We start from the raw sequence: 27,888 nt of genomic DNA on the forward strand, positions 1-27,888 counted from the left end.
ACATTCAGCCTTATCTTCTTATCTTCTTCCTTTTTTTTTTTTTTTTTTTTTTTGTTCATGCCATCCTAGTTGCAAAGTCTGGGAGGTTCACCAGTTATAAGAAATATTCCCTTAGGGTGTGTCTAGGGCTGTGAAGGACTGTTGAGCCTGGGTGGGAGCTGAGGGACAAAGCTGGGAACCAAACAGGATTCTGAGCTCTCCTGGAGTCTCCTCACTGCAACTTTATCTCTGCTGTCACCATGCTTTGGCTGGTGCCATGTCCTGAAAGATGTTTGCGTAAACACATACAAAGAGAAATTATTTTCTATTCTTCTGAGCATAATAATTCTGATTTCACTTAGTGAGGCTTTCTTGTCCCTGCCTGATAGTGACATATAACTGTAAAGAAATACCCTGCACCAAAGATGTTGGTTTGATTTAAACCTAACAGTAACTTGGCCTTTGGCTGTTGGAATTTCATAATCACTGCTCTCTCTGATCTGTGGCTGTGTCTTTAGAGGCAGATGAAAATGCTTGTGGTGCTGTGTTAGACCACTCTGTTACATGCACATGTATGCTGTTAGCATGGCCGTGAATGTGTTTTCCATCATGACCACTAACTCACCCTGTAGATATTTCTGTTTGGCTTCAATAGCAGAGATAATACAAATGAACATCATCACTGATGTTACACTTCCCAGTTGAAGGCTGATTTTGCCATTACGTCCTGTGTGGGGTCTTTTAGAGTCTCTGGTCCTCCTCTTTTGCACACCCTGTGCCTTGCACCACCAGCTGTGTTCCAGAGGCACAGGATCCTGTACTTATATCTTTGAACAGGGCACTTCATCTTGTTCTATCTCACCAAATTCCTGTAACTAGGTATGTTAAAAAGGGGAGTTGGCTCGTGGCCCCTAGCCCATCAATGGTATAGGGACTCATTTGAGAAACAAGTGCCAGAGACTACCTTGCACCAAAGGGAGGCAGTGCTGACAGCCTTGGTGGTTGCTTTGAAATGCCATCCAGGTGGCTGGACCCTTCATTGAGGCAAAAAGTTGAGGTGGTGCAGCATGAATGCACATCAGCACCAAGAAAGTGTTACTGAGGTCTCAGAGTTTTCTGTCTTGGAGGAGGGAGCCAAATTTTATTTTTCCTCTTTCCTGGAAAAAACAATCCTCCCTATTTTGTGCATATTCAAACTGGTTCACCCCAGAAGGAGCCCCAAACTTCTCAGCTCTTCTTGGAGGGCCTTTAATCTTCTTGGGAAACAATGAAGTCAAATCTTCTTTAATGTTGCTTTAATATTGCTGGGAAAGCATCTCTTCACATTAGGCCTGACTGGAAGCAAATGAGAAGTGTGCATGTGTCCACTTACTTTGCAGCTCACTGAGTGTGAAATCTTGGGCCCTCAGTTACTGTGAACCTTGTAGTTGCTTAACAATTTAGGAGGAATTTGATGTTGTCATCAAGTCTGAGATGTACCTACTGTTATAGGAGATATAGTAAAAGAGAAGTAATCCTTTAATGAGTTTTACTACTGCCTAATAACATTAAAACCTCTGAAGTGTGAAACTTGGTTGAGTGTAGCCTCTGCTTTGTGAGGTTTTCTGCATCTATGTCTTTTTGCTACTAAGCAGTGTTTTGCTTCATTATCTCTCCTCATTCGATGGAAAAACCTTCCCTTTGGTGTTTTGGTGTTTAGATTTTTCAGTACAGGGGCTTTTTAGTAACATAGCTGTGATGGGTGAAATGGTGGGGAAACTAACTTAGGAAATTAGCTACATAATCGCATTAGTGTGAAGTTGTGCAGCAGACTGCTGTTTTCAGGAAACTGTTCCTTTTATAAAGCATTTAGGCTTTAAGCCTCCAGTGCTCTCACATACCTTAAGATTTGGAATAATAAAAAGTACGGGGGGAGGAGGGAGAGGGAGACAAAGGGGGAGATACTGACCAAACTCCCTGTAATTATATACTAGAAAATTATGTTTAGGTAATTAGAGTGCGTACATTTACCCTAAGAACACACCTGGAAACACCAGGGAAGCCACCCTATCCATACAGCTCATGAAAAGGTTTGGGCAGGATTATTTCTGTGCTATATGTGGGGATACAGCCTATGTGTGCTCCTTGCAGCAGCCAGCCCAGAATGCCTTTTGGATATCTCTGCACTGGGTTATGGATTAACTGTTTACCAACAGTTTCAGGAGTTCAGCCTTCATTTTTAGGAGGCTTTCCACTGGAAAAAGGAGAAGGCATAATGTCTGCAAGAGCTCTGCTGCTCACTTTACATCCTTTCTGTCTGAGAGTGCCAGTGGGCTTTTCCCCCCACCTCCCCAGAGAAAGGAGCTCTGAGAGCACATGACCCACGTTGTTATGTATGTATGAGTTAATTCTGCCTCTTTAGTTCTTGTTTTTTGCACCTATGCAGCCTTATCTAACAGTCAAGGAGACTTTATATTAAATGGAGACTTTGTCGTCAGTATGTTTAAAAGGGAAATCAAAGTTGGGAATGCTGTGATCGAATACAGTGGCTCCGATAATAGTGTTGAAAGGATTAATTCTACAGATCGGATTGAGCAAGAAATAACACTTCAGGTGAAGTATATGTTGTGTGTATGGACAAGTCTGCCCAGCACTGCTGAACTGAAAACAGTGGGCAGTGATATCTGTTGATTTACTCTGCTTAATTTTTCTTCCTCTCAGGTTTTATCAGTGGGTAATTTGTACAATCCTGATGTTCGTTATACATTCAATATCCCTATTGAGGACAAACCTCAGCAGTTTTACTGGAACGAGCATGGCCCATGGCAGCCCTGCAGTAAGCTCTGCCAAGGTGGGTGCTTGGGAAGGGTAGTTTTGTCCGGGATTCATTTGCTGTCTGGGCAGTGCATCAAACAGATCCCTCTCTGTTTGATTTCTTTGAGATTCTTACCCTGTGGATACGATTGTTTCTGTGGTCTGCAGTGGAGGGTAACATCCTACAAGGTGCTTCTGCGTTTCAGAGCAGGGCACCTTGCAGTCCCTCCCAGCCAGGTGAGCCTCAGAACCTGGTTTGCAGGTGAGGAAGCTGAAGCACAGAAAATATCAAGAGGCATTTCCTAAGTCTGCAAAATCCACCAGTGTCTGGTTTTGGGTCTGACATCCAATCATTGCCAGTGCCCACCCTGCTAAATACTCAGAGCCCATCCTTGTGGGGTACTGCAGCTCTCTGCCTGTGTCCATCCCATCTGCGATAAACTCCTTCTGCTCCACTTAGTCTTAAACCCCCTCTCTCCTTCCAACAGAGGTAGAAAAGCACGCCTAAAGATCTCTTCAACACTACTATGAAAGGTGTAAGAGAAATTACTGAACTGATCACTTTTCTGCATGACTCAAACCAAGTGCTGGTTTTCTCTGTGCAGGAGAACGAAAAAGGAAGCCTGTGTGTAAGAGAGAGTCAGATCAGCTCACGGTGTCAGACCAGCGATGCGATCGAATTCCCCAGCCTGACCCCACCACTGAGCCTTGTAACACAGAATGTGAATTAAGGTGCACTGTGCTCAGCCATGTATATAAATAACATTGTGTACTTAATATTTACTCCTCTTTCCTTTTGCTTCTCACCATAATTTCCTTTCTCACCAGCCTGTGTTAGATTTTGAAAAAGAAAAGGATTGGTAGTTGCCTCTTTGTCAGCCAAGAGCGATTGTCGTCCACCAGTGGTGTTTTGAAAGGCACTTTTCAATGTTTTTACATTTCACTTGCTGGATTCAATTAGAGCTAACTATAACAAAAATTCTCTTAATGTTGAAAAATCTCTCTGTGTAATATAGGGCCTGAAATTTGCATCTTCCTGGATCAGAAATCAGTGCCATTATACATAGAGCCTGCAAAGGGGGGACAACACATACTTGAAGAAAAAATGTAGCTAAGACTTGGATTTATCACTGTTTATTTAAAGCAAAGAATAGGCTTAAGTGTAGAATGGGTTCAGGGCTGTCCCCAGACAATTCTTGGCAAGCTGGAATTGATGGAGCACAGTCTAAATCATCACAACCCATTTTCCTTTAAAAAGCAATCTGTTTTCCTTCCTGGGGCTTAAATGTGGTGGCATTAAGCCGCTGGTGAAGCAATTCAGATGGCCGAGTTTCCCGAGGGGTTTCTCCAGCCCTGTTAAACCGGGGCTGTGCAGGGCTGGGTTGTCGCGGTAACAGCTGTTGCCATTGCAACAGGTTGGAAACTTGAGAAGGGCAAAGCAGGAGTCTGAAAAGCATGCAGGGGTGTGAGGCTCCCACCAGTCAGGAGCTACTGATTCCAAATCCCCTTGATCTTATTCTTCTCTGGGCTGTGATAGAGTTTGCTCTCTTGGCTTGGGAGCAGGGCTCTGTGCTCCCTGTACAGGCACAGGCATCAGCCCAAGGGTCTCCAGGACTCCTAAGAGGATGTCACTGCCTCCTCCCCCAGAAGCCACCCTTGCCAGGTGTGAGGGGCATTGGGCTCCTGTTGGCTTCAGGGTCTTCAGCACCTCCCTGGATCAGGCCTCACGTCCAGCATCTCTTTCCAGAGCTGAGCTGATGTGAAGGAGAGATATATCCCCAGGTGGGTCCTTGGGGCCTCCAGCACCATCCTTTTTGTCTGTCTCATGGAGGAGGCAGCAGGGTGGAAATCTGTCAAGAAAGAACACCTCTAATCCCTGTTGATACAGCTAGGGCTTGAGTATCTTGTAGCAAGTCATTTGCTTGTCCTTTGGAGAGCTGAAACTGCTTTGTGGGTGTCCTTTATTGTAGAACACCTCTCCAGCCTGTGCAGATCATTTTCTGATGCTGTATTTTCCAGTTTTTAGATGCTGAGGTGGCAGGTGCAGGGGAACATGGGGTGGAAAGCTTTCAGAAGCTTTCAGAGCACTCTTCCTTGCTTGGCCATGAACTCTGCATGCCACCTTGGCTGGTCCAAGGATTACAGTGTGGCTTTGCTGTCTTTCTTTTGCTTAAGACCTTTTGACAGTTCCTTCCCTTCAAGCAGCAATGCCAGGGTAATTGTAAGTCCCATAGCACTGGGAAGTGTGACACAGAGCCAAAACTTCCTGTTCAAGAGCATACATTATTTATTTCTGTCAAACACACTCGAGCACGTTCCCTGCAGAGCCCGGGGCTGATGTTTGCTGTCCTCGGCGCAGGTGGCACATCGCGAGGAAGAGCGAGTGCACGGCGCAGTGCGGGCTGGGCTACCGCACCCTGGAGATCTACTGCTCCAAGTACAGCCGGCTGGAGGGCAAGATAGAGAAGGTGGACGACCGCTACTGCAACAGCCAGGCCAAGCCCAGCACGAGGGAGAAGTGCACTGGAGACTGTAACGTGGGAGGATGGCGGTACTCAGCCTGGACTGAGGTAAGGGATGTTCTGTGGCACGGCGCATGCTGCTCCTTGCACAGGAGTACCTTGGGCTGTTTAGGTTGGTAACAGAATGTATGTAAAATATGGCCACAGTGGTTCTGCTTTCATTGCTTCCTCTGGAGGACACTTTAATCTGAATCAGCCTGGTACTCCTTACCTTCCACTGCAATTAATCTATACTTTAAGTATCTGTCTTCATTAGCTGAAGCTCTGCTAGCTATCTTCTACCATCAAAGCTGTCACCACTGCCAGGAGCTGGGGAGGACATGTTGTCGTCATCAGAGGACTTAGGAAATTTGTTTCCTTTACACATCTTAGCTTTTGTATGAGCAAGAATGCAGGTACCAAGAGATTGACAAGCCTGGGGTTTTCCAGGAAGGGTACAGTGAAGGGGGGCTGGCTAGTCAGAGAGAGTTAATCTCTCTTAAAATGAAAACGAACAGCAGCCATTTAGGAGAAGTGAAAGGCAACACTTGTAAAAGTAATAATGGGGTTATAACCTGAAATGAATTTGTGAAACACATTGCCATGACATTTTATTAAGCATAGCAAGATTAGCTTTTTAAAGGAATACATAAAGTAAAAGCCTGTTACTTAAAGTATGTTGTTACAGAGGTTTCCTGCAGTCACTCCACAGCAACTGCAAAGAGGGAGGAAGCAATAGCAGTAGAGTGGCAGGAAATATTGACTGGGTGTGTGTCCCTTGCAGTGCTCCAAGAGCTGTGGTGGGGGCACGCGGCGGCGGCGAGCCATGTGTGTGAACACCTACAACGACGTGCTGGACGACAGCAAGTGCAGCCAGCAGGAGAAGCTGACAGTGCAGCGATGCAGCGACTTCTCGTGCCCACAGTGGAGAACCGGTGACTGGTCCGAGGTAGGTGCTGGTCACCAAGGTGGGCTCACCCTGCTGGTCCTCCACCCTGAGGGGCTGATGTCTGCAAAGAGGTGTCTCCATCCCTGCTCGTCTGTCATGATTTGTTTGTGCATCCTGCAGAAGGTGGCAAGCCTGTGCACAGGGAGGCTTCAGACAGGCAGCAAAGTCATTGGCCTTGTTACCACTGGTCAAGTAGCCACTTTCCTCCCTGCAAAGCCACAGGGGGTTAATGTCTCTGCAATCCTGCAGTAATTTCTCCCCAGTTTTTCTGTAGTTCTGCTGTGCATTTGGGAAGAAAAATACCTTCTGCCCTCATTTTCCCTTGAGATTGTCCTCAAGAGCCCTGGCAGCTCTGGCTGTCACTGGAGGGCAGGATTGCACCCTGCTGATGTTTTGCTCAGCCCCTCTCTGCTGTTTATTACCTCTTCCACTGCTGCTGGTGTTTTTTGCAATGCAACAAAACAATCATGATAGGTTTGTCTCTGCAGCAGGACTAGGGGTCCTGGAGAACAGTCTTCAAAGGATGCTCATCAACATTGTGGCCAAATTTCTCTTGTTTCTGTGAGTCATGTTCTTTTAGGGCATAATGAAAGCAATTAAATGGGAACAGGGATTGTTTTCTACCAAACGTGTCTTCTGATTCGAGCTGGTGGCAGTCCAAGCCACGCCAGGGCAGTGAAAGAAGGGCTCACAGCCTGCAGAAGCCAAGACCCTTAAAATGCACACTCAGAAAGAACAAGTTTTTTAGAAACACGCTGTTATGCACAGCTAAAACCCCACAGGGCAGTGCTGTGCCTTTGCCCTGTGTCTCACAGCTGCTGGAAGTCAAGAGCCTTTGTGGTCTCACTTTGCCCATGCTGAAGGATTCTAGCCTTGCTGTGGTCTCCATGATCCAGCCCCTCCTCTAGACTAGCTCCTGAGAGCAATCTTCTTGTTGACAAGACACTCCTCTGTCTTCCAGGACATGCTGATGTTAGCTAAAGAGTTGCACTTCAGCACCAGGATTTTTTTAAGCAGTGGTTGCAGTAGGTCTCCAGGTTTATTTTCCAGTGCCAGGGCAGGTACTGAGCTGGCAGTGCATCCCCAGCACCACCTGAGCTTGCACTTTTCTCCTCACAGTGCTTGGTCACCTGTGGAAAAGGGCACAAGCACCGCCAGACGTGGTGCCAGTTTGGAGAAGATCGATTGAACGACAGGTTTTGCGACCCCAAGACGAAGCCAGAGTCGGTGCAGATGTGCCAGCAGCAGGAGTGTGCCTCGTGGCAAGTGGGGCCATGGGGACAGGTACCACACAGCCCCACAGGGCTCCTGACTGGGGGGACCTGGATAAGGGTGGCTGGGCTGGGCGCTGCTCTTTCATCCAAATTCAGCAGCATAACTGTGTTAATTGATTTGCACACCAAAGCAGCCCTCTGTTTGCTTGGGTTCAGCAGATAGGCAGCAATAACAGTACCTGCCCTTTGTGCTAAATTTAATCTCTGTCATACTGAATTGGCCATGATTTTCAAAAAAAGAGGTTTCCAAGGTTACACTACTAAATCCATGTTTAGGAGCATAAATACATGTCCTAATTTTCACAGAAAAGCTCCTCACATTAAATAACTTTTTTTGCTTTTAATGTTTTCTGGTTTAGTGAGGGTTTTTTTTAAATATAAGTTACTCATTCCTCCCAGAGTGTTCTGGCATCTACTTTTTCACAAAGCTGTTAGCTCTTGACTTAAAAAACAGCAACAAACCCAGACCAGTTGTCCCAGTCAGACATATTTCCCATCAGTAAAATTATTCATTAGCTGCTCATGCTACCATGGGGCTGAACAACCAGTTTTAAAGAAGCATATCATACAGGTTCTACTAGACTCTGATTCTAATGTGTGCAGCAAAGTAAATCATTTCAGTGCTCCACCTTCATTCCCAAAGAAGCAAGTGAAGCGTGCAAGGCACTGGTGGCTGCAGCGAGTTAAAACTTTGACCTAATTTAAAGCTGAAATGCATGAAGTGGAGAGAAACCAGAAGGGAAACTGTCTTTCATTTTTGCTGCTCTTGCTACGTGCCTAAACAGAAGTTGGGCTAATAAATACTCTCTAACCAAAGCACTTACTCAGACCCAGTGCTCTTTTCTCCCATCTTCTTCTCCCAGTGCACTGTGACTTGTGGCCAAGGCTACCAGATGAGAGCAGTGAAGTGTGTTGTGGGCACCTACATGTCAGTGGTGGATGATAATGAGTGTAATGCTGCAACCAGGCCTACAGATACCCAGGTAAATCCTACTTTCTTGTCTCCATCTCTTCCCAGTGTGTGTATAGAGGCATCCAGGCTACAGATTCAGGGGACATCTTGCTACAGCAAAGCTTTGCCCTCAATGCCAGCCCTGCAGAGCAGTACCTTGGGCTGCTCATGATTGTTGGAAAGATGCAGGACTGCTTTGGTAGAAATGGGATAGATAAACTGTGTTCAGGGAGTTCCCATCCAGCTCCTCTCCATGTGGTTCACCTTACACTCTGAAGCACCAGATGGGCAGAAAGGCAGCAGACAACCTATGAGGGTATCAGGACTTTGTGGGTGAAGATTAATTACCTTTGCTTATGGTTTATATCCATGGAGCTCTAGTCATGCAACGGGATGTGAGGTTGTGTTCAGATGCAGCACTAAAGCTGGACTCTTAAGAGCTCATGAGGTAAAGAAGCTGCAGTGGATGAATCTGGGATAACAAGAGACCACAAGGTTGAGACAGTATTTACTGGCCTCAGAGGTTCAGGTTTTGACACAGCAGACACCTCCTTTGGCTTGCATGGAGTCGAGGATGCCTGGCTGCGGTCAGGGCTCATGTGGCTGCAGGACTCTTGCTGTTGCCCCTCACCACAAATGATGGTGAGGGGGCATAATTTCTTGTCTGCAGCATGTGACAATGTAATGTTTGTGACAGCTGTAGTTCAAGACATGTCCTCTCTGGCCAGATAAATTAAGAAATGTTGCACACCCTTTGCAAATTTGCTGAAGAGGCTTTCCATGCTGTGTACTTGGAAGCAAACATGTAAATTCCTGATTCAAGCAGAGGATATATCCAAGGTGTCTGGAGGAGCTGAATAAAACAGAACATTACCATCTATCTGTCATCTAGGAGAATTGTAGTGCTTGTGCCCTGTGCAGCTTCAGTCTTGCATGAACTCAGAGTTTAACTAAGGTCACAACATTTGGGAAGGAGCTGTTTTTCCCATGTATGGAGACCAGTTGCACTACAGTCAAGGGGTAACAAACCCACCTGTCATCAGCCATCATTTGGCATGTGTGCCTCCAGCATAAGTGAAATCACAGCAAAGCAGAAATCAGGTTTGCCGTTTGTCAGAAGCTGCTCTCCCCCTAACAGGGACAATCACTATTAATTTCCTTTTTGGCAAGGAGTACTCAATGGAATAAAGTTATGGATGTTCATAGTTTCTGGCACCAGACCTCCAGGGAGGTCCAGGCAGAACCAGAGCCCTCCTGTGAGGCACTGTACAAAAACTGAGCAGAATGACACGTCTGTCCCCAAAACCTCACATTGCTTGGTGTGTGGTGGAGATCAGCACATGGATATAGGTGGTCTGGTGTGCTGCAGGGAATCAAAGGGCTGCAATCAGCAGCATAACCTTTATTGTGTGGGCTGCAGGTCTCACACTGAAGGAAGGAAGCTTTGAAGGAAGATAAAGTTGCTGTTTTGCAGATGTGTGTTCATGCCAGAACGTTTAATGAACTTTCATCTTTTGCCTCAAAAACATCTGGTTTTAATGCATGGAGATGGCACATGGTTATGGGGATCCCTATTGTAGAGTTCCTAATAAGTCAAAAGTCCACATAGGGTACTACATATGAAGGCCTCAGGATATTGATGCTGAGTTTTGCTGATTCACCAAGGGGATGCAGGGAGGAAGCCTGCCTGCACAACACGTGCAGGTCACGGAGTTTCAAGATGTTGCATGTTCTTCATAATTACATTGAAGAGGAGGTGGTTTAATCAAAACATCTGCAAATTCTTTATTTCCTGTTTTCCCCATGTATTTTCTATACAGGACTGTGAAGTAGCTGTATGTCCTGCCCATCCAAATAGTCCTGAAGCCAAGAGAGCAATATCAGGCATTCACAGGACACAGTGGAGATTTGGATCCTGGACACCGGTAAGCACACATCATAATACTTTCAGGATTATTTTACAGTAGACAGTGTGATATTTTTAACTGCATATGCCCAACTTTTCATTACAAAGTCCTTGCAATGTATGTCAGGCAACTTCCTAGTGGAATGTTCTTTGCTCTTCCCTAGTGCTCCGCAACATGCGGGAAGGGAACGCGGATGAGATACGTCAGCTGCCGGGATGACCAGGGCTCCGTGGCCAATGAGTCAGCTTGTTTACACCTCCCAAAGCCATCAGCCACAGAAATGTGCACCGTGACACCATGTGGGCAGTGGAAGGCCTTGGAGTGGAGCTCTGTAAGCATCACACTGTCTCTTGCAAGAGACCTCATTGCTGGAAATGTGCTTAATTAATCTGTTGCGCTTGCCCTTTTATAAGTGAGGTTATTTGGGTTTTCTGCTGTTCATTATTAGCAATAGCTGTTTTTCAAAACTGGAAATGTGACCGTGTCTTCTTTTCCCACTGTAATGCAGTGCTCGGTGACTTGTGGTCAAGGTAAGGCAACGCGACAAGTGATCTGCATCAATTACAGTGACCAGCTGGTGGATAGGAGCGAGTGTGACCCAGACGACCTCCCTGCCACCGAGCAAGACTGCTCCATGTCTCCTTGTCATCCAAACAGCCATGACTACGGCAGGCCCATCCCCCCTTTCCTCTATCCGGATCATCGCCTCAAACCGCACCCTGGGGGCAGCCCGAACCGAAACCGTGCACATATACCAGGAGGCAATCAGTGGAGGATAGGCCCCTGGGGTGCTGTAAGTGCTCTGATTCTCTTATTCTTGGGTTTTCTTGGGCTTTGTTTCTTTCCCAAAATCCATATTTTCTTAAAGTCAGCACAAAGGGAAGAGAGAAAGGGACCTTTCTCCCCACTGTCTGGTCTTTGCTCACACAAGCAAGTGTTGCAGAAGGGCTCAGGCATCACTTGTCAGCCTCTCATACCTCGTATCTCCAAGGCAGTCTAGGCAGAAAGCTGACAACATCATTTTCCATGAGGCAAAGGCTGGCCTCTGCTTCTTGGCTGTCTCCTGGGACATTTACAGTTGTGCAGAGTTGTTGCCAAAGCACAGCAGAGCCGTGATGCCAGCTCCTCTCACTGCAAGCAGTATGCAACGCTTTATCATGGAAATCTCTAAAGGGAATTAAGCACAAATGGGATGTCAAACACTGCAGCAGGGATTACTCACCTGCTTAAAACTAGGCTGGCATTTACTTTCTTTGCTTAGTCAGCACCTAAGTCATTGCATTGCTATTAGTAATAGCTGGGTTTTGAAGTTTAATAATGCCTGTTAGCTCTATTAAACTTCTAGCAGTGCATTCCCACGGTGCAAGGCACTGGGAAGGAGCTGGGAATGCAAACTTATTCCTGGACTCAGTGAAGCTGTGTGCAATTGTGTCTTCCAGTGCTCTAGCACGTGTGCGGGGGGGTTCCAGCGGCGGGTCGTGGTGTGCCAGGATGAAAATGGATACACTGCAAATAACTGCGATGAGAAAAGCAAACCCATGGAGCAGAGATCGTGCGAATCTGGCCCCTGCCCTCAGTGGGCCTATGGCAACTGGGGAGAGGTGAGTGCACCATCCATCTGGGCTCCCTGCCCAGGGCAAGACTTTCATTAGCAGGTGGCTGAAAAATAGGAAAAGAGAGGGGTATTGTGGTGGCATTTATTAGAAGGATTGGAACTTGAAGGGCAGCCTCTGATAAATGAGTGAACCCAAGCAGTTGCTGGGCGGTGTTTTCATTTCCATTTGTCATGGGAAAACTTTCTTCCCAAGCAAAAGTAAGTTTTACAAAAATGAAGTTGTTTTTGTTTTTTTAAGTGAAGCCTAGTTTAACTGAAGGCTTTTTTTTTTTTTTTAATAAAAGCGCTGCTCCCTTTTGAAAATTAGTCTGAGATGAGCAATTGGAGATGTAAACCTCCATTATCACATTGAGTCGGGCAATATCATGGTGGAGCAGCATGAACAGCTTTAGGGGGAGAGAAGCTGAGGCAGCTGAAGGTCCATCTGAGGCTCATGAGAGGGATTTGGCTGGAGTGGGTTAGTTGGGAACAGAAACTACCATTGGTTTTTTGAGGTGCTAGTGCTTCAGGCAGCAAGTGAGCAGTATTTTTGCTGTCCCAGCGGTGATTGCTCTGTCCTCTGCTGACTTGCAGTGCACGAAGCCATGCGGAGCAGGGACAAGGACACGGCTGGTGGTGTGCCAGCGCCCTAATGGAGAAAGGTTTCCGGATCTGAGCTGTGAAATCCTTGACAAGCCACCAGACAGAGAGCAGTGCAATGTGCAGGACTGTCCTAGAGATGCTGCCTGGAGTGCTGGTCCTTGGAGCTCGGTACGACCATAAACTCTTTCTCTTTATGAACTATTTAGTAGATATCCCCTAACGACATTTAATTTGCTTCAAACCAAGGTGCTAATGTTTCATGTCTTAAAACTGCACTTACAGAAGATTATTTACAATATATTCATAATAACACCTGTTCAGGAAGGGCTTACATTAGGGGAACTCTGGTCCTTTAATTTAAAAGGCACTTTCTGCTAAGTAGCCACCTTTGTCCATTTTATTACACTGTGCAAGTGCTGTGCATTACAAATCTTGGTTCTGACTAAGTTTTTGCATATGGATTTACACCTGTAATTTAAGCAGTACATTTCCATTGAAGTTAAATTGTTCTGCTCTTTAATGGTAATACTGCACTGGGCACCTACTGGTTTAGCAGTGGTGTGTTCTCTGCCAAAGGCAAGAGAAGTGGGGAGAATGTGTTAAATGGCATCAATTTCCAGGCATGTATAAGTGTGTATAGATATGTGTGCATGTGGGCACATGCCCACACACAGACCTACATAGAAACGTGTGCATTCACACCTGTGCTCTATTTCTGTTCCTGTGTATATAATAAGACTGTGATGTACAGTGCAAGGCACCTGTAAGCTATTCTCGTGTATCTCTCTGCTTCTGGAGAGTGATTGTCTAGCTTGATCTCCAGCTGCTGCTCTATCACTAAGCCAGCAAATGATCAGCCAGGTTGAAGGCTTAAAACCCTGGCAGTTTCCCAATAGCAAAATAGTATTTGGAGCAGAGGTGTCTTACTTTGCTCCTTTGCTGCTGGAGGAGTCTGCTACAGAGATGATTTCATGAGGGCAGAGCAACCCCGAACCACAGGGTTGTGGTGCTATTTTGGGTGCCACACCTTTGTAATTCTTCCTGACCAGAGCAGCAACCTTTTCTGTGAACCTGCACCAAAGCAAGTGCCACCTGAGGTGTTTCTGGAGCCCTGGAAAACCACAGACCTGTCCATTTTGGAGTGGCCTTCAAACACCTTTGTGTATTTTGTTATAAAAGCATTTGAAGACAATTTTTAAAAAAAATCTGATTTAAAAGCACTTTATAGGAAAAGAAAAAAGAGGCCTGTTTTTTAATGTATTGTAATTCCTTAATTGTCATAGTTTGGAAAGTCATCTTGCCAAAACCTGCTCTCCTCCTGTGGGTGCTTTCAGTAACATGGATGCCTTCAGTAACACTCTTCAATATTTTTATCATACCTCAGTGAGTTCTGCAATAGCCATAAAACTGCTGAACTGGTGTGTATCCAGTGCTTCACCAGTACAAGAGACAGTGCTATGAAATATTTCATTTGAGGTGCTAATGTACCCCTTGTCCATCAACCTGGCTGGTGCTAAGGAAGAGCGAGGTGAGGTAAGCAGAGGTAGCGATGTGTGTGCTGGCTGCCCTGCAGGATTTGCCAGCTGGGAGGTGCTGCCAACTTTGTTTTACCTGTGCTGGACCATTTGCAAGAGCCAAAGGTTTGGACAGAGCTGTGTTTCATTCTGGTGTCACTCAGCTTCTTCGTGGCTGTTGAGGAGCAGGCGCAAGGCTGCACCTGCTTCTCAGTGTTGGAAACACAGGGTGCAGTCCTCTAGTCTGATGGTTTTCTTTTCACCCAGGAAAAGTTCCCTTGGCTCCACTCTGTTGTATTAGTCTCAGTGGGTTGTCCTTGCTCTCCTGGGAGCAGGTGGGACATCTGGCAGACAGGTGGAGGGCAGGGACACCCTGTCCTGCCTGCAGTGTCTCCTCCTGGCTGGCACAGGGTCACAGCCCTGGGGAAGGGGCTGCAGGGCCGAGCCCCCGTCATTGCCATGAACTGATTTGATTTTTCAGTCTCATTTACCAAGATGTCCTTGGGCTCTGACATAGGAGACCCAGAGCTGTTTGAAGACTGAGAAGTATCTGTGGGGTCCCCAGGGCTTCATTCCCTCCAGCAGAACACTCCACATGTATGTCTACCTCGTGCTACTACTGTAGGTAGTAACGGCCAAGTTTTTCTCCTTTAGTGTGGTATCACCTGGATTTGCTTTAGCTCTGTCGTCGGTTGCAAACATCATTCTGTAGCTGTACATACTTCATCTGTTGGGATGGAGTGTCACTACCATATTTTTTTGGTCACTTTTGAAACAAGAGTATAGTATTAGCTGAAACTTTTCAGCAGTATGGATTTATGTATTTATGTAAAAGTGTATTTATTTTTCCAATACTGTTATTTAATTTTATATAAATATTGCATACATTTATAATGTTTAATGTTAATGTTGAACAGTGAAAATTAAAGACAAGTAGAATGTAATCATAAATGAATTTGTATAATGATTTCTTGACTCTTTTGATAAATTCAGATCATATACTTAGTTTTGATGACTTTTGCTAAATTTTCTGAAACAGTTCTGCAATGTTCCATCTTTTATCTGGCTTTTCTTTTACTTGCTTTGTTCTCCAACAGAAATTGTCATTCTCAATGATTAAACAAACACAGTTAAAGGTGTATGAATTGCAAAGTTTGGTTAACTAATTTCTTGCAATCATGTGACTGGCTTAGCACTACTCAAGTTTCAGTAAAATTAGTACTATAAAATACGTACAAATTAAAGCAGAGGGAGTCTGAAGTACCCAGTCTGCAGTCCTCGGGCAAAATTCCACTGGGATTTTATACAGTAAACAAGTGATCTTTATCTGGCTGGTTAAATCCAGGTTTGGAAGAGATAATTAAATGGATAAACAGATTGTATGTGTAAATGATAATTTTACAACAAGAGACTGGTGAGATGTCTTGTAATTTTAATGTATGTTCAAAGAGGACTAAGAGGAGGTAACACTTTTATTCCCTTGCATATTTAAGAACATGTATTTACCCATTGCAGAATTGTACACCATGTGATAGACCTGACCTTCTTATTAAAACCATGCTTTAGAAAATGTGCACTGACTGTCACCAGAATACAGAGAGTGTTTTTTCTCCTCTGAATGCTTTATGGTATGAATGCAGATCTCCATACACACTCTCGAATCCTGAGAGGAAATCTTGCCATGTTCTCCAGAGTGAGGGAGATGTTCACGAGAATTACCCATCGCTTCACTTAAAACCCAAGGTTTGGTTTTAATAAATATACCCATATATATACCATATATATAAAATATATGCATAACCTCCCTTAAAGCACCTGTCTTGGAGCAGATTTGCTCCATGCAATAATCTCTGTTATTTTGAGTTTGCCTTAATATCCCACTGTATCCTGATACAATTTATGAATAATGCTGAATTAACTTGTTGTGGGCTTCTCATTCATTCTGAGTTAGGGAATGGTTACAGATAAGGTAAAAACAATTACATCTCACAGCAGCCTGCTTCAGTTGGGTGAGTCATTTGGGCTTCACTGCACAGAACAGTGATCATTTGACTTTGAACTCTGGAAAATGGGTGGGTGAAGTTTAGATTTATTTGGGGTTTGTTTGGTTTTTTTACCAAAAAAGTATTATAATTTTAAAAGTAATCTGCCTTGTCAGTCTTGGATATCTGAAGTTCAAGCTGCTGGTGCAGTGGTTGTGTAGCTCTCAGTGCTTCCCAGCTCTGTATCCTGTGGGCAGAGGTGCTGGTATCAGAGTCTTTGTGGGCCTTTTGCTCTAATGAAGAATCAGAAGCTTACTGTCAGGTAATTAGAACATTAACCAGCTAAGTTCCAAGCTCTCTTATTGTGGATGTGCATTCAGGTTTGGGCTAGGACAGCATTGGTTTCCCTTGGCAGGAAGCTGGTGGCATTGATGGCTTTGCAGGGCTCTTTGGCTGCACACAGGGACAGAGCAGCAAAGGAGCTCTGAACTGGGAAGTGGAAGAACTGCCTGGCCAACACCTGTGTCAGGCAGCTGGCACTCTGGAATTTTAATCCTAAAGTTGGTGTCAGTGGAAACTTTGGGTTATTTGTATTTAATTCTGTCAAAGCCCCAACATGTTGTTTGGAAAATGCCTTCCCCATGCAGCTGGCTGAAAATAGGCTGCTCAACAGCAATATTCTCTGTGTCGTTGTTCTGATAATGTTCATAGCAGGCAGGATGTCAGGTCATGCTAAGGCAAAAGTGATAGCCAGGGACAGATTTGGTTGCAAGTGTATATAACTCTGCTGTTCCCTTCTTCTCCTCTGCAGAAAATGAATTTGCTGTGACAGCAGCATTGCTGAACTGCTCTTGGGGTTTTGTTTGAAGAGTCTCAGCCTGTTGCTCCTCTGAGGCAGTGGTGATGGATGCTCATGCATCTCTCTCCTCACCTCAGTGCTCACAGCTGGTGGCTCCAAGGCAATCACAGGTGGGCAAAGCCAGTGGTACCCAGCTGCCCAGTGGAGTCACATCATTTATTTAATCTCTTTTTACCCTAAAATCTCTGATTTTTGTTTTCCTTTCCATTTTTATTTTTTGCCTATTATCACCATCTTTCATTGCTCCTTCTGATTCTACTTAAATAAGGAGAACTGTATAGGTATACTTTTGTAATCAGTTCTCTGTCTCCTCTTTGCTGGTGTTGATGCTCCATTAGCAGGAAAACAACCATGGAAGCCCATCAGCTACACCCTGCAGGTGAGGGACTGCCCTGGGGCACTGTGTGCTTAACACTGAGCCAGCACCTTAGTGACTCCTGGATCAACTCCTCACAGGACTGATTTCCTGCAACTTAAAGCTCAGCTGTTGCAATCCACTCCCCCTTGCAGACCCCCATTGGTCTTTACACCCCTCGTGACCTTTTAGTGTGATGGAGAAATAAAAGGACTGGTCAGCAATGTCCCTTCTGACTTCCCTAATCCAGTGACTAAATGCAGGGGAATGACAAGGGAAAGGAGCTGCAGAGGATCTCATCTGCTGTCCTTAAACAACCTCTCCTGTTGCCACTGCCAGGACACACAGGAGCTGGACCAGTGATTAGACTCACAAAGGTTATTTTCAGGCATCTTTTAAATCCTCTCATCCCTTTGCCCCCAGACAGTGCATCTTCTCCCCAAGTTCCTCAGTGCACTTTCCCACTCAGAGCAGTCTCTTTCCTCCCACAGTGCAGTGGCTGTTTGGCTGCATTTGGCATGCCTCTGTGGTTGCCTTTTTACACCTCCTCCCTTACACATTTTCTCAATGAAATAGTCATTTTCTAGGCCTAAACTCAAACAAGAAATGGTGAGGCTGCTGTTCAGCAATGGCTGGCTTCAGGCCTTGTGTTATGGGTGGCCCATCCCTGGCTGCAGATCTCCTGCACATCTGCACATGCCCACACAGGAGAAATAAAGCAATAAATAAAAGGGCAATTGCTGGGAATATGTGTCTCCCAAAGCACTGGCTCTGAGTCCAGGAATGCATTAGACTGCAAGGGACAAATTGAAGCAGTAACACACTTTCAGGGATGAGCTGTGAAATGCAGCATCTTCAGGCAGATCCCTGAGCTGGGTTTTGGGAGTCTGCCTGTGGTTTTGCCCATTTTCCAGAGTCACATTCTGTACTCCACACTGCAGTCATTTCTGTTGCTCAGATCCTAGGTATTTAGAAACAAGGTTGTATAACAATGAGGGACACTAAGCACAAAGAGATTTACTGTGCTTCTAACTTTTCCAGTGATTGATTTGTGCAGTTATTAAGAAAAAGATGGTGTAGTCAGTCCTGTTCCAAAGGCACTTAAAGCTCTATTCATATTTTAATTTTACTAGCACACAGGGGAGGTGAGTGATCCAACAGCATGGATGAAAATCTGTCTGATGCCCAAGACCATATACAGGTTGACAATATTTGTCCCCAGTGCATTAAACTAAGATTCTTCTTTATAAAATGGGGGAGCAAGCAGCAGCCCAGTGCTCCTACAACCCCCCAGTGTGAAACAGGGCTGACATTTCTTGGAGAGCTCTTTACTTTGTGTTTTACTCCATCCAACACAGAGAAATCCTATTCTGGAATTGAATATCTAAATGGCATGGTAGTACCACTGTTCACTAGAAATATGAAGTGTCAGTTAGCTGAGGCACCTTGCTGCTTCAATTGGTACTCTCCTAGAAGTGCCACAGCATGGAAAAGAGGTTTCATCAGTCCCTTCCACATCCCACTGTATTGGTGTCCTTAGATAGCTCACACATCTCCTCCTAATTTGAGGAATTGCCATCTACTGCCACCCTCCCTGGAGAAACCTGCAGTGGTTCTATGGGGCTTTTCTTTGTTGTTCAAGGTAAATAGTGTGGAGCAGGGAAGGGACACAGCTTTTAGGAGAGCTCTGTGTGCTCACAGCCCTGCTAATTTCTGTGCCTGGTAAAGTCTTTTGTGGTGTAACAACAGGGCAGGGAAAAGAGGGGGAGAAGGTGCTGCTTACTGGGTGGATGCTGCAGAAGAAGAGATGCATGGCTTCTCCTGCTGCAGTTACCTCTTTCTTGTCATATATCTTGTGAGGTTTCCCAGCTTGGGGAAATTATTGTATTGACTTTGGCACTTGGGCTTTAAATCTTGCAGGAGTTAAAGAACCCAGGAGCATCCTTTCCTCTGGGCAATTTATGCTGGAGCAGTGGGCTCCAGACACACCAGCTCTTACTTCCTCTGCAGCAGCACATCAAATTGGGCCCTTTTCTCTGAGAAATTTTCCTCTTTTTTTCTTTTTTTTTTTTTTTAATGTGTTATAAGACATCATCTGAGGCCACTCAAAGTTCCCTCTTGCCTATGCCTGCTCCTCTTCAGACTGGGGGCTGTCCTCCAGCTCTAAGAGGGCTCCTCAGAACACTTCCACATGGGCTCTGGACAGTGCTCACAAACACATTCAGACTATAGATTCCAAAATCCCTGATGTTCGTGCCTTTTTTTTCAATCACCCCATTTATCTGAGGAGTCAATTTGGATTAAACATTTCTAAAGCCTCTTTCAAAAGTGCAGTGCTTTGATGTGTTTTGTTCAGGTCTCTGGTCCATTTGCCCTCCCTTAAATGTAGAGACCCCTCTTCCCTTTTAAATCAAGAATCCCATGTACTTTTTGGCCATGCACCAGCTAAAATTACCATGACCATAAACACTGAGCACCTTCGTTTGTGAGGAAAGGAAGGCCAGGCTGGGTGACTCCTGCCCTGCATGTATCCCCACCCAATTCTAGGGATTTCTCATCATGCCAATGCAGATGGGCCCAAGACTGTGCTAAAACGCATCAGTGGGAGAAACAGGGCTTCAGAGCAGCAATAAATATTTCCTAAACATCTCCTAAAGTGCTGGAGCCTTGCTTTCAGTCTGTCTCACTGAAGCCAAGGGACTTACCTGCTGAAATACCTTGCTGTTGTGAAGCTGATTTGGTTTGGATGCCACAGAGCCCCTGTTGCTGAACAGCTCACAAAGGTTCCAGCATTTTAAGATTCCTGGTAAAGGTTCAGCTGGTGAGGAAGGATCCAGGCTTTCCCTGGTGATGTGTCTGTTGATGTCCTTTGTGCTCAAGAGACTTCAGAGGTACAGAAGTCACAGGGATATGGTTTCAGTATCTGACAGCAGCAGTGTTAGTGGTAGGAAAAGGTGATACAGACTAATAGGCTACCTGTGAAAGGTAGCTGTGAGGGTACATTGTTGGGTTTGCTTGTAGTTGGAGGAGTTTGCTGGCATCCGGGATCATAGCCCTCTTGGAAAATGGGTGTAAAGCATTGGAGGGCTCTGTTGCTTTTCTGCTTTGTTTCATCCAACACATTTTGTCTCAGATTGCTGCAAAGGATGAACCAGAGCTTACTTACAGCTGCTGACTTTCTATAAAATCCTTAATGTGGGGCAGTCTAAATCTACAAGGATTGATTTTAATTTCCTCCAAAAAGTTGCTCCTGGCAGAATCTGATAAAGCCATTTTTAGTCTAATCCTTCCCAGCCCTGCCCTTGCTGAGCTATCATTCTATCTTTGGGAATTCATTGGGTGATCACCACAGCTTGCATTCATTGTCTTAAATACCTCCCAAATCGTTGTCGGCTGATGCACGGTGGGTCTGAGAAGTGGTCTGACAGCATTTTCTGCAACTTTTCACTTCTGGGGGAGAGTGTTCCCGGGTTCTTGCTTGGGATGTGCCCTTCTTGACTGCTCTGTGGTGCCTTTTTCTTGCTAAGATTTGTTCATTTGTGCCCAGGGCTCTTGAGTCTTCTTGGTGCTGGACTGACCCTGTTCCCAGAAATTCATCAGAAATTTTGTACAAATTTTTTAAGAGATTTTGAACACATTCTGGTTTGTGGGGGTTTTTTTTGGGTTTTTTTTTTGGTTTTTTTGTTTGTTTGGTTGGTTTTTTTGTTTTTTGGGGTTTTTTTTTTTTTGTTTTTTTTTGGAGGGGGGTTTTGTGGTTTTTTTTCTGGTTTTGTTTTGTTTTGGGTTTTTTTTCTGGGTTTTTTTTTCCTCTGCCAGCCCTATGCATCAATAGCATGCAGCCTTTCTGTTTTGGGGAGGTCTTAATGAAGATGTACCCTCATCTCTCAAACGATGAGATCAGGAAATGCAGAAAGGCTTATTTTAAAGCAATTTGCACACACTTGTAAAACAGAATTATCATCTCCTAAGCTCTGAAATATAAAACAAATTTTTTTGTGGAAACAAAAACACAAGCAGAGTAGAGCAAGGCATTGCAGATGTTTAGCATCGTGTTCTGACCTTTATGAAAACAGTTGATATAGAAATATTTCTGCCGTATTTATTTAAACCTTTTTCCTTGCATTTATTTTAACTAGGCAGTATATTTATTTGAAAATATCAGCAGCATGCCAATCTCCAGTTCTTGGCACGTTAACAACACTAATCATGCAATAAACATAAAGCCCTTAAATCTGTGCTAAGTGCTTTGATCCTAATGCTCTTAGGAAAATTCTTTTGTTATTGTTCTCCGTGTAAAGTGCCAGGTGCAACTGTGGTGGGTTTAGGAGATAATAAAGATAATAACAAGGGGAAGGTTTGCTAGAGTTTTAGAGTGATGGCTGTAGCTGATTTTTCAAAATACTGTTTCTCTATTATTATATGCGCTGCAAACTTTGGTGTTTTTTTTTACAGAAACTTAACAATTTGTTGTTTTCACACCCTCCTTCATGCCTGGCTGTCCTCCCAGGTTCATCCAGGGGTGCTGTTTGCTGTTGTGCCTCAATCACAGGCTGTAAACAGCCTTTCAGGGCAGCGTTTTCCCACACTTAAGTGGAGGCAGAGGCAACTTGACCACAGGCATGCCCAAGTGCATGTGATCCTTGACTCTAGGAAGCTGATAAGTGAAAAAATTCCATACAGTACCTGGCTACACATTCAGGGCTGGCGCAGAGGTGCTTAAAACCGGTAGAGGCTTTTCTGTGGACTCAGAAAACCTTGGATAAGGTGAGGCTGTTATTCCAGAGAGCCACCATCTGCCCCCAGTACTTGGAAGCATTTTCTATGGGGGGTGTGGGAAAGAAATTCAAGAAAAAGAGGAATGTGAAGACAGTGATTTTGCCAAATGTTTTGAGGAAGGCAAGGTCAAAGCTTACCTCATTGTGGTACTGTTATTGGTAGGTACCATAAGCAGGCAGCATTTGCAGCCACGAAGAGTCCTGTTAATGAAATGCAAAGTTTATCCAGGGTCCAAAATAAATGATGAGGCTGATGGTGGTAGTTGGGTGTAGCACTTCCTGGACTCACATGGCGTTGAGATGCAGCCCACTATTAAATTCTGCTTTGCATGTGGCTCACATATGCTTAAAATCTATGTGCCAGATAAAAGTTGAATACCTGAGATTACTTAGATGGCAGTTATTAAGTGGACTCTTTGCAAAGGAATTTTCAGTCTCTGATACTTGGTTAAATTAGATTATTCAACCTTTCTTTTCTGTCAGTGCAAATGAGATCATAACTCAAATGTGCATGAAAGCAAACGGGTGGTTTAGATCTGAAAATATACAGCTGCCTAAATATGATTTATATTAAAGGCAGACATAGAAATGATTCATTCCAGCGTCTTGGGAATTACATTTAAGTATTTAAAAAATTAACCAAATTATGCTTTAACCTCTGAGTGCACCGAGGTTTGCACGCAGACTCGTTTGATCATGGGATCACAAGATAAATGTCAGAATCAGGCTCCATGCCAAAGTGAAGCATTTTGTTGACAGGGAGTAATAATTTTGAAATAACTAGGACCAAATTGTTCATGAGATCCTGTATTTATCAACCAGCTTCAGGTCCCCAGAAAGGTGCTTGCATTGTTACACAGTGTGGTTAGTCTTGCTCTAGTTTAAGTAGTGGGATCCCGTGTATTTTTTAAATTAAGGATGCTCTGGGCTGTATCAGCTCAGGATGTGGGACATGAGAGTCATGATCAATGCTGTAAATTTACTCTTTAACTTTGGCTGTCACAGCAAAGTGGCATAACCTGCATGAAGAATGTTTACCAAGGAGCACTTGAATTTTTGTTTAAGCATCAGTGTTGGTGTTTAATCCAAAGACAGTAAGTGGATGAAAATACTAGAAGTTTAGAACTGGGTTTTTTAGGATGTGACATTTCTGTCTTGCTGCTGACTTTCGTTGCCTGGGGAGAGAAGTAGAGAGAATGACAAAAATAACTTCTGATGAAATTTGAAGGCTTATAAAAATAGGGTAACATTAGCTTGATGTTTCTTCTGTTGATGCTAAAGAAAAGAAGTGAAGTTTATGGATCTGGGTAACTTGTGGAAGTTTTATTTTATTGCAAGGGACAGCATTTCTTCTGTTTTTCAGTGCAAGTCTGGATGTTGCTTGTTGGGTTTTTTGGCCTATCTTCAAATTTGATCTGAGCTCAGGAAAACTCAGAGGCAGCTATCCCTGCTCAGCCTCTCAGAGGAGCATCATTAATGGCTCTTAAAGCTGTTGATTAACGGGACCTCAGTGATCTTTTGTTGTTAACTCTGTAACACTGTAAGGAAAACAACCTTTTTCAGGGAATCATTTATACAAACTTTTAAGCATCAATGTCTGGTTTTAGGAGGTACATCCATTTCTCTCCACATTGGTCTGAACTTTTCCATTTAGAAACTGCTCTCTGGCTGGTTCTTTGTGGGCTGAATGAGCCATAAGTAGGGCTGTAATACAAAATATTCACAGGTGTCAATGTATATGCCAATTCCTATTCTAGTGGATCTTCCAGAGCTGCTATAAATATAATTTTTTAAGGTTATTTATAGGCTGGGAAGAGGTTAATCTGTAATATATTTCTTGGGAAATATACTGATGGAGTGACTCCAAAATGAAGGTCGAAGCCTCATTTCTGCATGTTTTCTCCATTCTGAAAAGAAAGCAGAACATTTTATATGGAGAGATGGTTAAAACAGTGGGTTTGCCCTGAAGGATTAAACCAGTATGCTTATGGGGTAACATGTAATGAAGAAATGGAAGCTGAGTCTCTGGGTGCATCATGCTGAGTAAGAGGCTTGTTCTACATGAAACTGTCATATTAAATTCGTGTCGTGATTCCAGACCCCTTTGATTCCTAAATCTTTGGAGAAGACTAATCTGAAATCAAAGTGAAGTTGCTTGGGGTTTGCATGCCAGAAGTGGTCACATTTGAAAAAGTTCAGTGAACCTGCAGAGGGAGGTTGAAATTAGTTGCTTCACTACAAAGCTTGCAGCTAACATACCTGCTGGTTTGCTTTTTGCTTTGATTCTCCAGGCTCTGCCTTCTTGCCACCTTCTGAGTTGTTTTCAAAATGCATAAATCTTAAGGATGAACATGTCCTGGTTTCAGTCTGTTTAGTGAAGAAAAAAAGAAAAGTCAGACTACACTGATAAAACAAACACGAGCTTTTGTACCAAGGACAAGGAAATGCTGCACTTTTCTGCCTTGTCCTTTGTGCAGTTATTTCCCTCTGTGAAGGTGCAGAGCACACTTTACCCTCCTGATTTACCAATATTTGACATCCCTTTGTACCAAGGTAAAGGGAAATGGTTCGTTTCAAGTTCTTCTAAGTAGATACTGAGGGCTCCTGCCTTGATCCCTGTAAGATGACTCTGCTCCTTTGAAACGACTGGAGCAATGCCAGGAATCCAGGCTGTTATCCCTGCTGAATGTCAGCTGTTTTCTCTATTTTGATACTGGCATTTTTTAGGGCTTTGACCAAGAATATCACACGATATTAAGTGTCTGCACTCCCCTCAAGCTTTGTGTAGCCTGCTGGGGACCTGGGGAGGTGCTTTTTGGTCAAGCTACAAGAAAATGCCCTGGCTAGCCATGGCCCCTGTATGAGTATGAAAGCTGATCTGTTACTACTTTATATTTACAGTGTTCTGTCTCCTGTGGAAGGGGCCAAAAGCACCGCAGTGTGTACTGTTTGACAAAGGAAGGGAGGCATGTAGAAGAAGAGAATTGTAAACACCTTGCTAAGCCCAACGTGCAAAAGAAATGCAGAGGGGGCAGATGTCCGAAGTGGAAAGCAGGAGATTGGGGCCAGGTGAGACATGTTGTGTACCCTTTTGCACCTTTTGGTATTCTTCCTCCATCAAATTGGTTAGAGCCTGGTTTTCCAATCACTTCTGTCCTCATGAATTATTCAGGGATAAAGGTTTTGGGCCAGATCCTGGTGTCCACTGCAGCTTCATGGACAGCAGTGGAGCAGCAGAGATTTGTACCAGCTGAAAACTAGGCAGCTTGCTTTTAGTGTCTATCTGAAAGCAAATTCCTTGTTGCATATTTTAGGGTTTTGCTAGAAACATCGTTAGTATATAATATTAAAGAGAATCTACTATTTATTTATGTTTTTAATATAATTGAAATATCATAACTCAAATAAAATCTTCCTTATTTTTGAGAAATAAACTCATTGTTTGATTTTCCCTTGTTAAAAAGTCAGACAGCAATGCATAGAGCAGAGGCTGCTGGAAATGAAAAAGTATTTTGAGTTATTAAACTTCTTGCTTGCTGAAAGCATACCTTGAATCCTTGTTTTCCTGAAAATAATGTCTTTGTCATCACCTTGAATCTGCCACATCACATTTTTAACTCTGAACCTTGCTTTTCCCTCTGCCTCATTTGTGTGCTAATCAGAGGAATAATTGAAAATCCCAGACTAAATGAACTGTTAACTTGTAAAACATCGTGTTCCCTTGCATTCTGTCTTCCAAATGTAGCTACAAAACACCCATTCTTGCTGCATTCAAGTTCCCTGAAAGACAAACTATTCACATTGCTACAGGCACACATGCAAATGTTAGGACTAGGACAGCATGCTGTTGATTAATGTCCACTAATAAAAAGGGCAATAAACCCATTAATGATCTATGATTGTTTTCAGACTTGTATTAGTTTTTTTTTTTTTTAATCCTTACCTTTGGATTGACAGGATAGGAGTATTTGCCATTATGTGGGTGAGGGACTAAGTGCTCGTTCACCATGGAGGTTCAGTTACTGAGGTCTGGGCTCTTTACCTGAGGATTGGAGCACCCAGCCTGTGAAATCCACAGTACTGCTCCCATACTGGAAATTAAGTCAATATTATTACCTTTATTACCTTCAGGACTGAAACCTCAGTTTTATACAGGAGCCAGAGACTAAAATGAAATGCAAGGCCATTAGACAGTCTTGTGGTATCCAATTTGCACGTTATTTAATGACTATTCCTGAAAGCAGTTTTTACTAATAATTGTAAACATAATAATGTAATGGTCTGTCAATTGCATTAAAATACGCTAATACTAATTGATAAACATAAGTGGTTTAAAATTCCCAGCTTTCCACTGCATCATGGATATTAATTTTATGCAACTAGGGAAAGAAACCCAAGTTAATAGGAGGATGAGGTGATTTATGGTCTAAGGTGATCTCTCATGACCAGGCAATTAAGGAATATTTGTATGCTAATGATAAGGCTAAGAACAGGCTTTTCCAGGAGTAGCTCCTCAGCCCAGGTTCCTGAAGCAGGTTGTGCTCAGCCAGCCAGCATCTTGCTTGGGGAAAAAATAAAGGGGTGGAAACACTTATGCTACAATGTCAAACTGGGCTTTTTTAAAGTCCTGTCAGATGCTGTGACATGGATCTCTGAGACTCACTGCTGCTGGCAGCATTTTTTTTGCCTGTGACAGATGAAGAGTTGGGGCTGTCACAGGTTGGGAGTGCTGGTTCTGGTTCCCTTGTAAGGGGGGTCAGAGATCTAATGCCGTGGAGCCAAGCTGGATTTAGGTGCTGAACCTCTCATAAAGAGCATGAAACATACACGAGTTTGGTGCTCTGAATACACAGTAGATCAGGGCATAAATTGGGCATGAAAACTCCACGTGACTTTCCCTATCTCCAGTGCCATTGTGGCAAATAGGAACCATGATCAGTTCCCACTTAGATATTATCCATAAAAACCCCTAACTTTCTGAAGGTCTAATTGTCTCAGAAAGTTAATCCCAAAGCTGAGCTGCTGTGCTTTTTCTGCTGAATAAACCTGCAAAAATCTCCGTGAGAAATAAGGCAGTATTTTCCCATAAAAGTGGATCCTTATATATGCACAGAGCCCATTGCACATACCTTTAGGTGTTGGGAGTTTTTGCCTTCTGAAAAAGGAATTACTGAGAAAGTGAAGATCAAAAAATACCAGAATGGTTAAAAATCAGTCTCAGTTGGACACTGGCTGTGCTGGTGCTCCAATCTTAGGTTTTTTTCTCTTTGGATGTTTTGTATTCAGAGGGTGGTTAGTTCTTTTCTGCGTTGTTAAGAACCCACTTCCATGGAGCAAAGCATTTTTTGATATATCTCTAAAAAGGCTTTTTCTCCAGTCTTAAGTGTGTTTATGTCTGCAATGAAATATCAGATTCAATGTGTTTGTTTCTCCTAAGTAGTGTCAATTATGGCCATTTACCTTTCATTTAACAAAAACGCCAATATTTATTTTGCTCTCTGGTATTTGCATACTTCAGCTACAGGCTGAAATCCAGCCCTATATAAAAACACAGGCAGAGCATCAGGTGGAGTTTCTGGCACAGTCCAGGGACCATCCTCTTCCCAAACCCAGGTGTCACACACACACTGCAGCCCCCCATGAAAAAGCCATGGTGTCACTTGTGCTCTTTTATCCATACCTGGGCTTTTTATGTTGGTGATAAATGCAACTCAAAAGATATCTTAGAGCATGGTAGGCATCCTGGTGTATATTCTCCAAGTTTGTGCCTTTATTCAGTTTAAGAGTCCCCTCTGGAATGTGTAGGACAAAGACCACTGTTAATCCCAGGGAAGCAGCAGCATATGGGAAG

The 27,888-nt window shown here is 43.9% G+C and overlaps 1 protein-coding gene across 3 annotated transcripts in view; it reads left to right on the forward strand.

Annotated features, from left to right (window-relative positions):
• The window catches only part of ADAMTS9 (ADAM metallopeptidase with thrombospondin type 1 motif 9), a 79,338-nt gene that overhangs the window by 32,245 nt on the left and 19,205 nt on the right, over positions 1 to 27,888 (forward strand). For all 3 annotated transcript variants that reach the window (XM_053953545.1, XM_053953546.1, XM_053953547.1), the window contains exons 17-29: positions 2,405 to 2,571; positions 2,680 to 2,809; positions 3,378 to 3,504; positions 5,132 to 5,342; positions 6,058 to 6,222; positions 7,342 to 7,506; positions 8,360 to 8,479; positions 10,269 to 10,373; positions 10,519 to 10,686; positions 10,864 to 11,148; positions 11,795 to 11,956; positions 12,544 to 12,720; positions 24,939 to 25,106. In XM_053953545.1, the coding sequence (XP_053809520.1) occupies positions 2,405 to 2,571; positions 2,680 to 2,809; positions 3,378 to 3,504; positions 5,132 to 5,342; positions 6,058 to 6,222; positions 7,342 to 7,506; positions 8,360 to 8,479; positions 10,269 to 10,373; positions 10,519 to 10,686; positions 10,864 to 11,148; positions 11,795 to 11,956; positions 12,544 to 12,720; positions 24,939 to 25,106 (2,150 nt within the window). The remainder of the gene's footprint in view (positions 1 to 2,404; positions 2,572 to 2,679; positions 2,810 to 3,377; positions 3,505 to 5,131; positions 5,343 to 6,057; positions 6,223 to 7,341; positions 7,507 to 8,359; positions 8,480 to 10,268; positions 10,374 to 10,518; positions 10,687 to 10,863; positions 11,149 to 11,794; positions 11,957 to 12,543; positions 12,721 to 24,938; positions 25,107 to 27,888) is intronic.

The sequence above is a fragment of the Vidua chalybeata genome, chromosome 12 (assembly GCF_026979565.1).
Source record: "Vidua chalybeata isolate OUT-0048 chromosome 12, bVidCha1 merged haplotype, whole genome shotgun sequence".
Taxonomy (NCBI): Eukaryota; Metazoa; Chordata; class Aves; order Passeriformes; family Viduidae; genus Vidua; species Vidua chalybeata.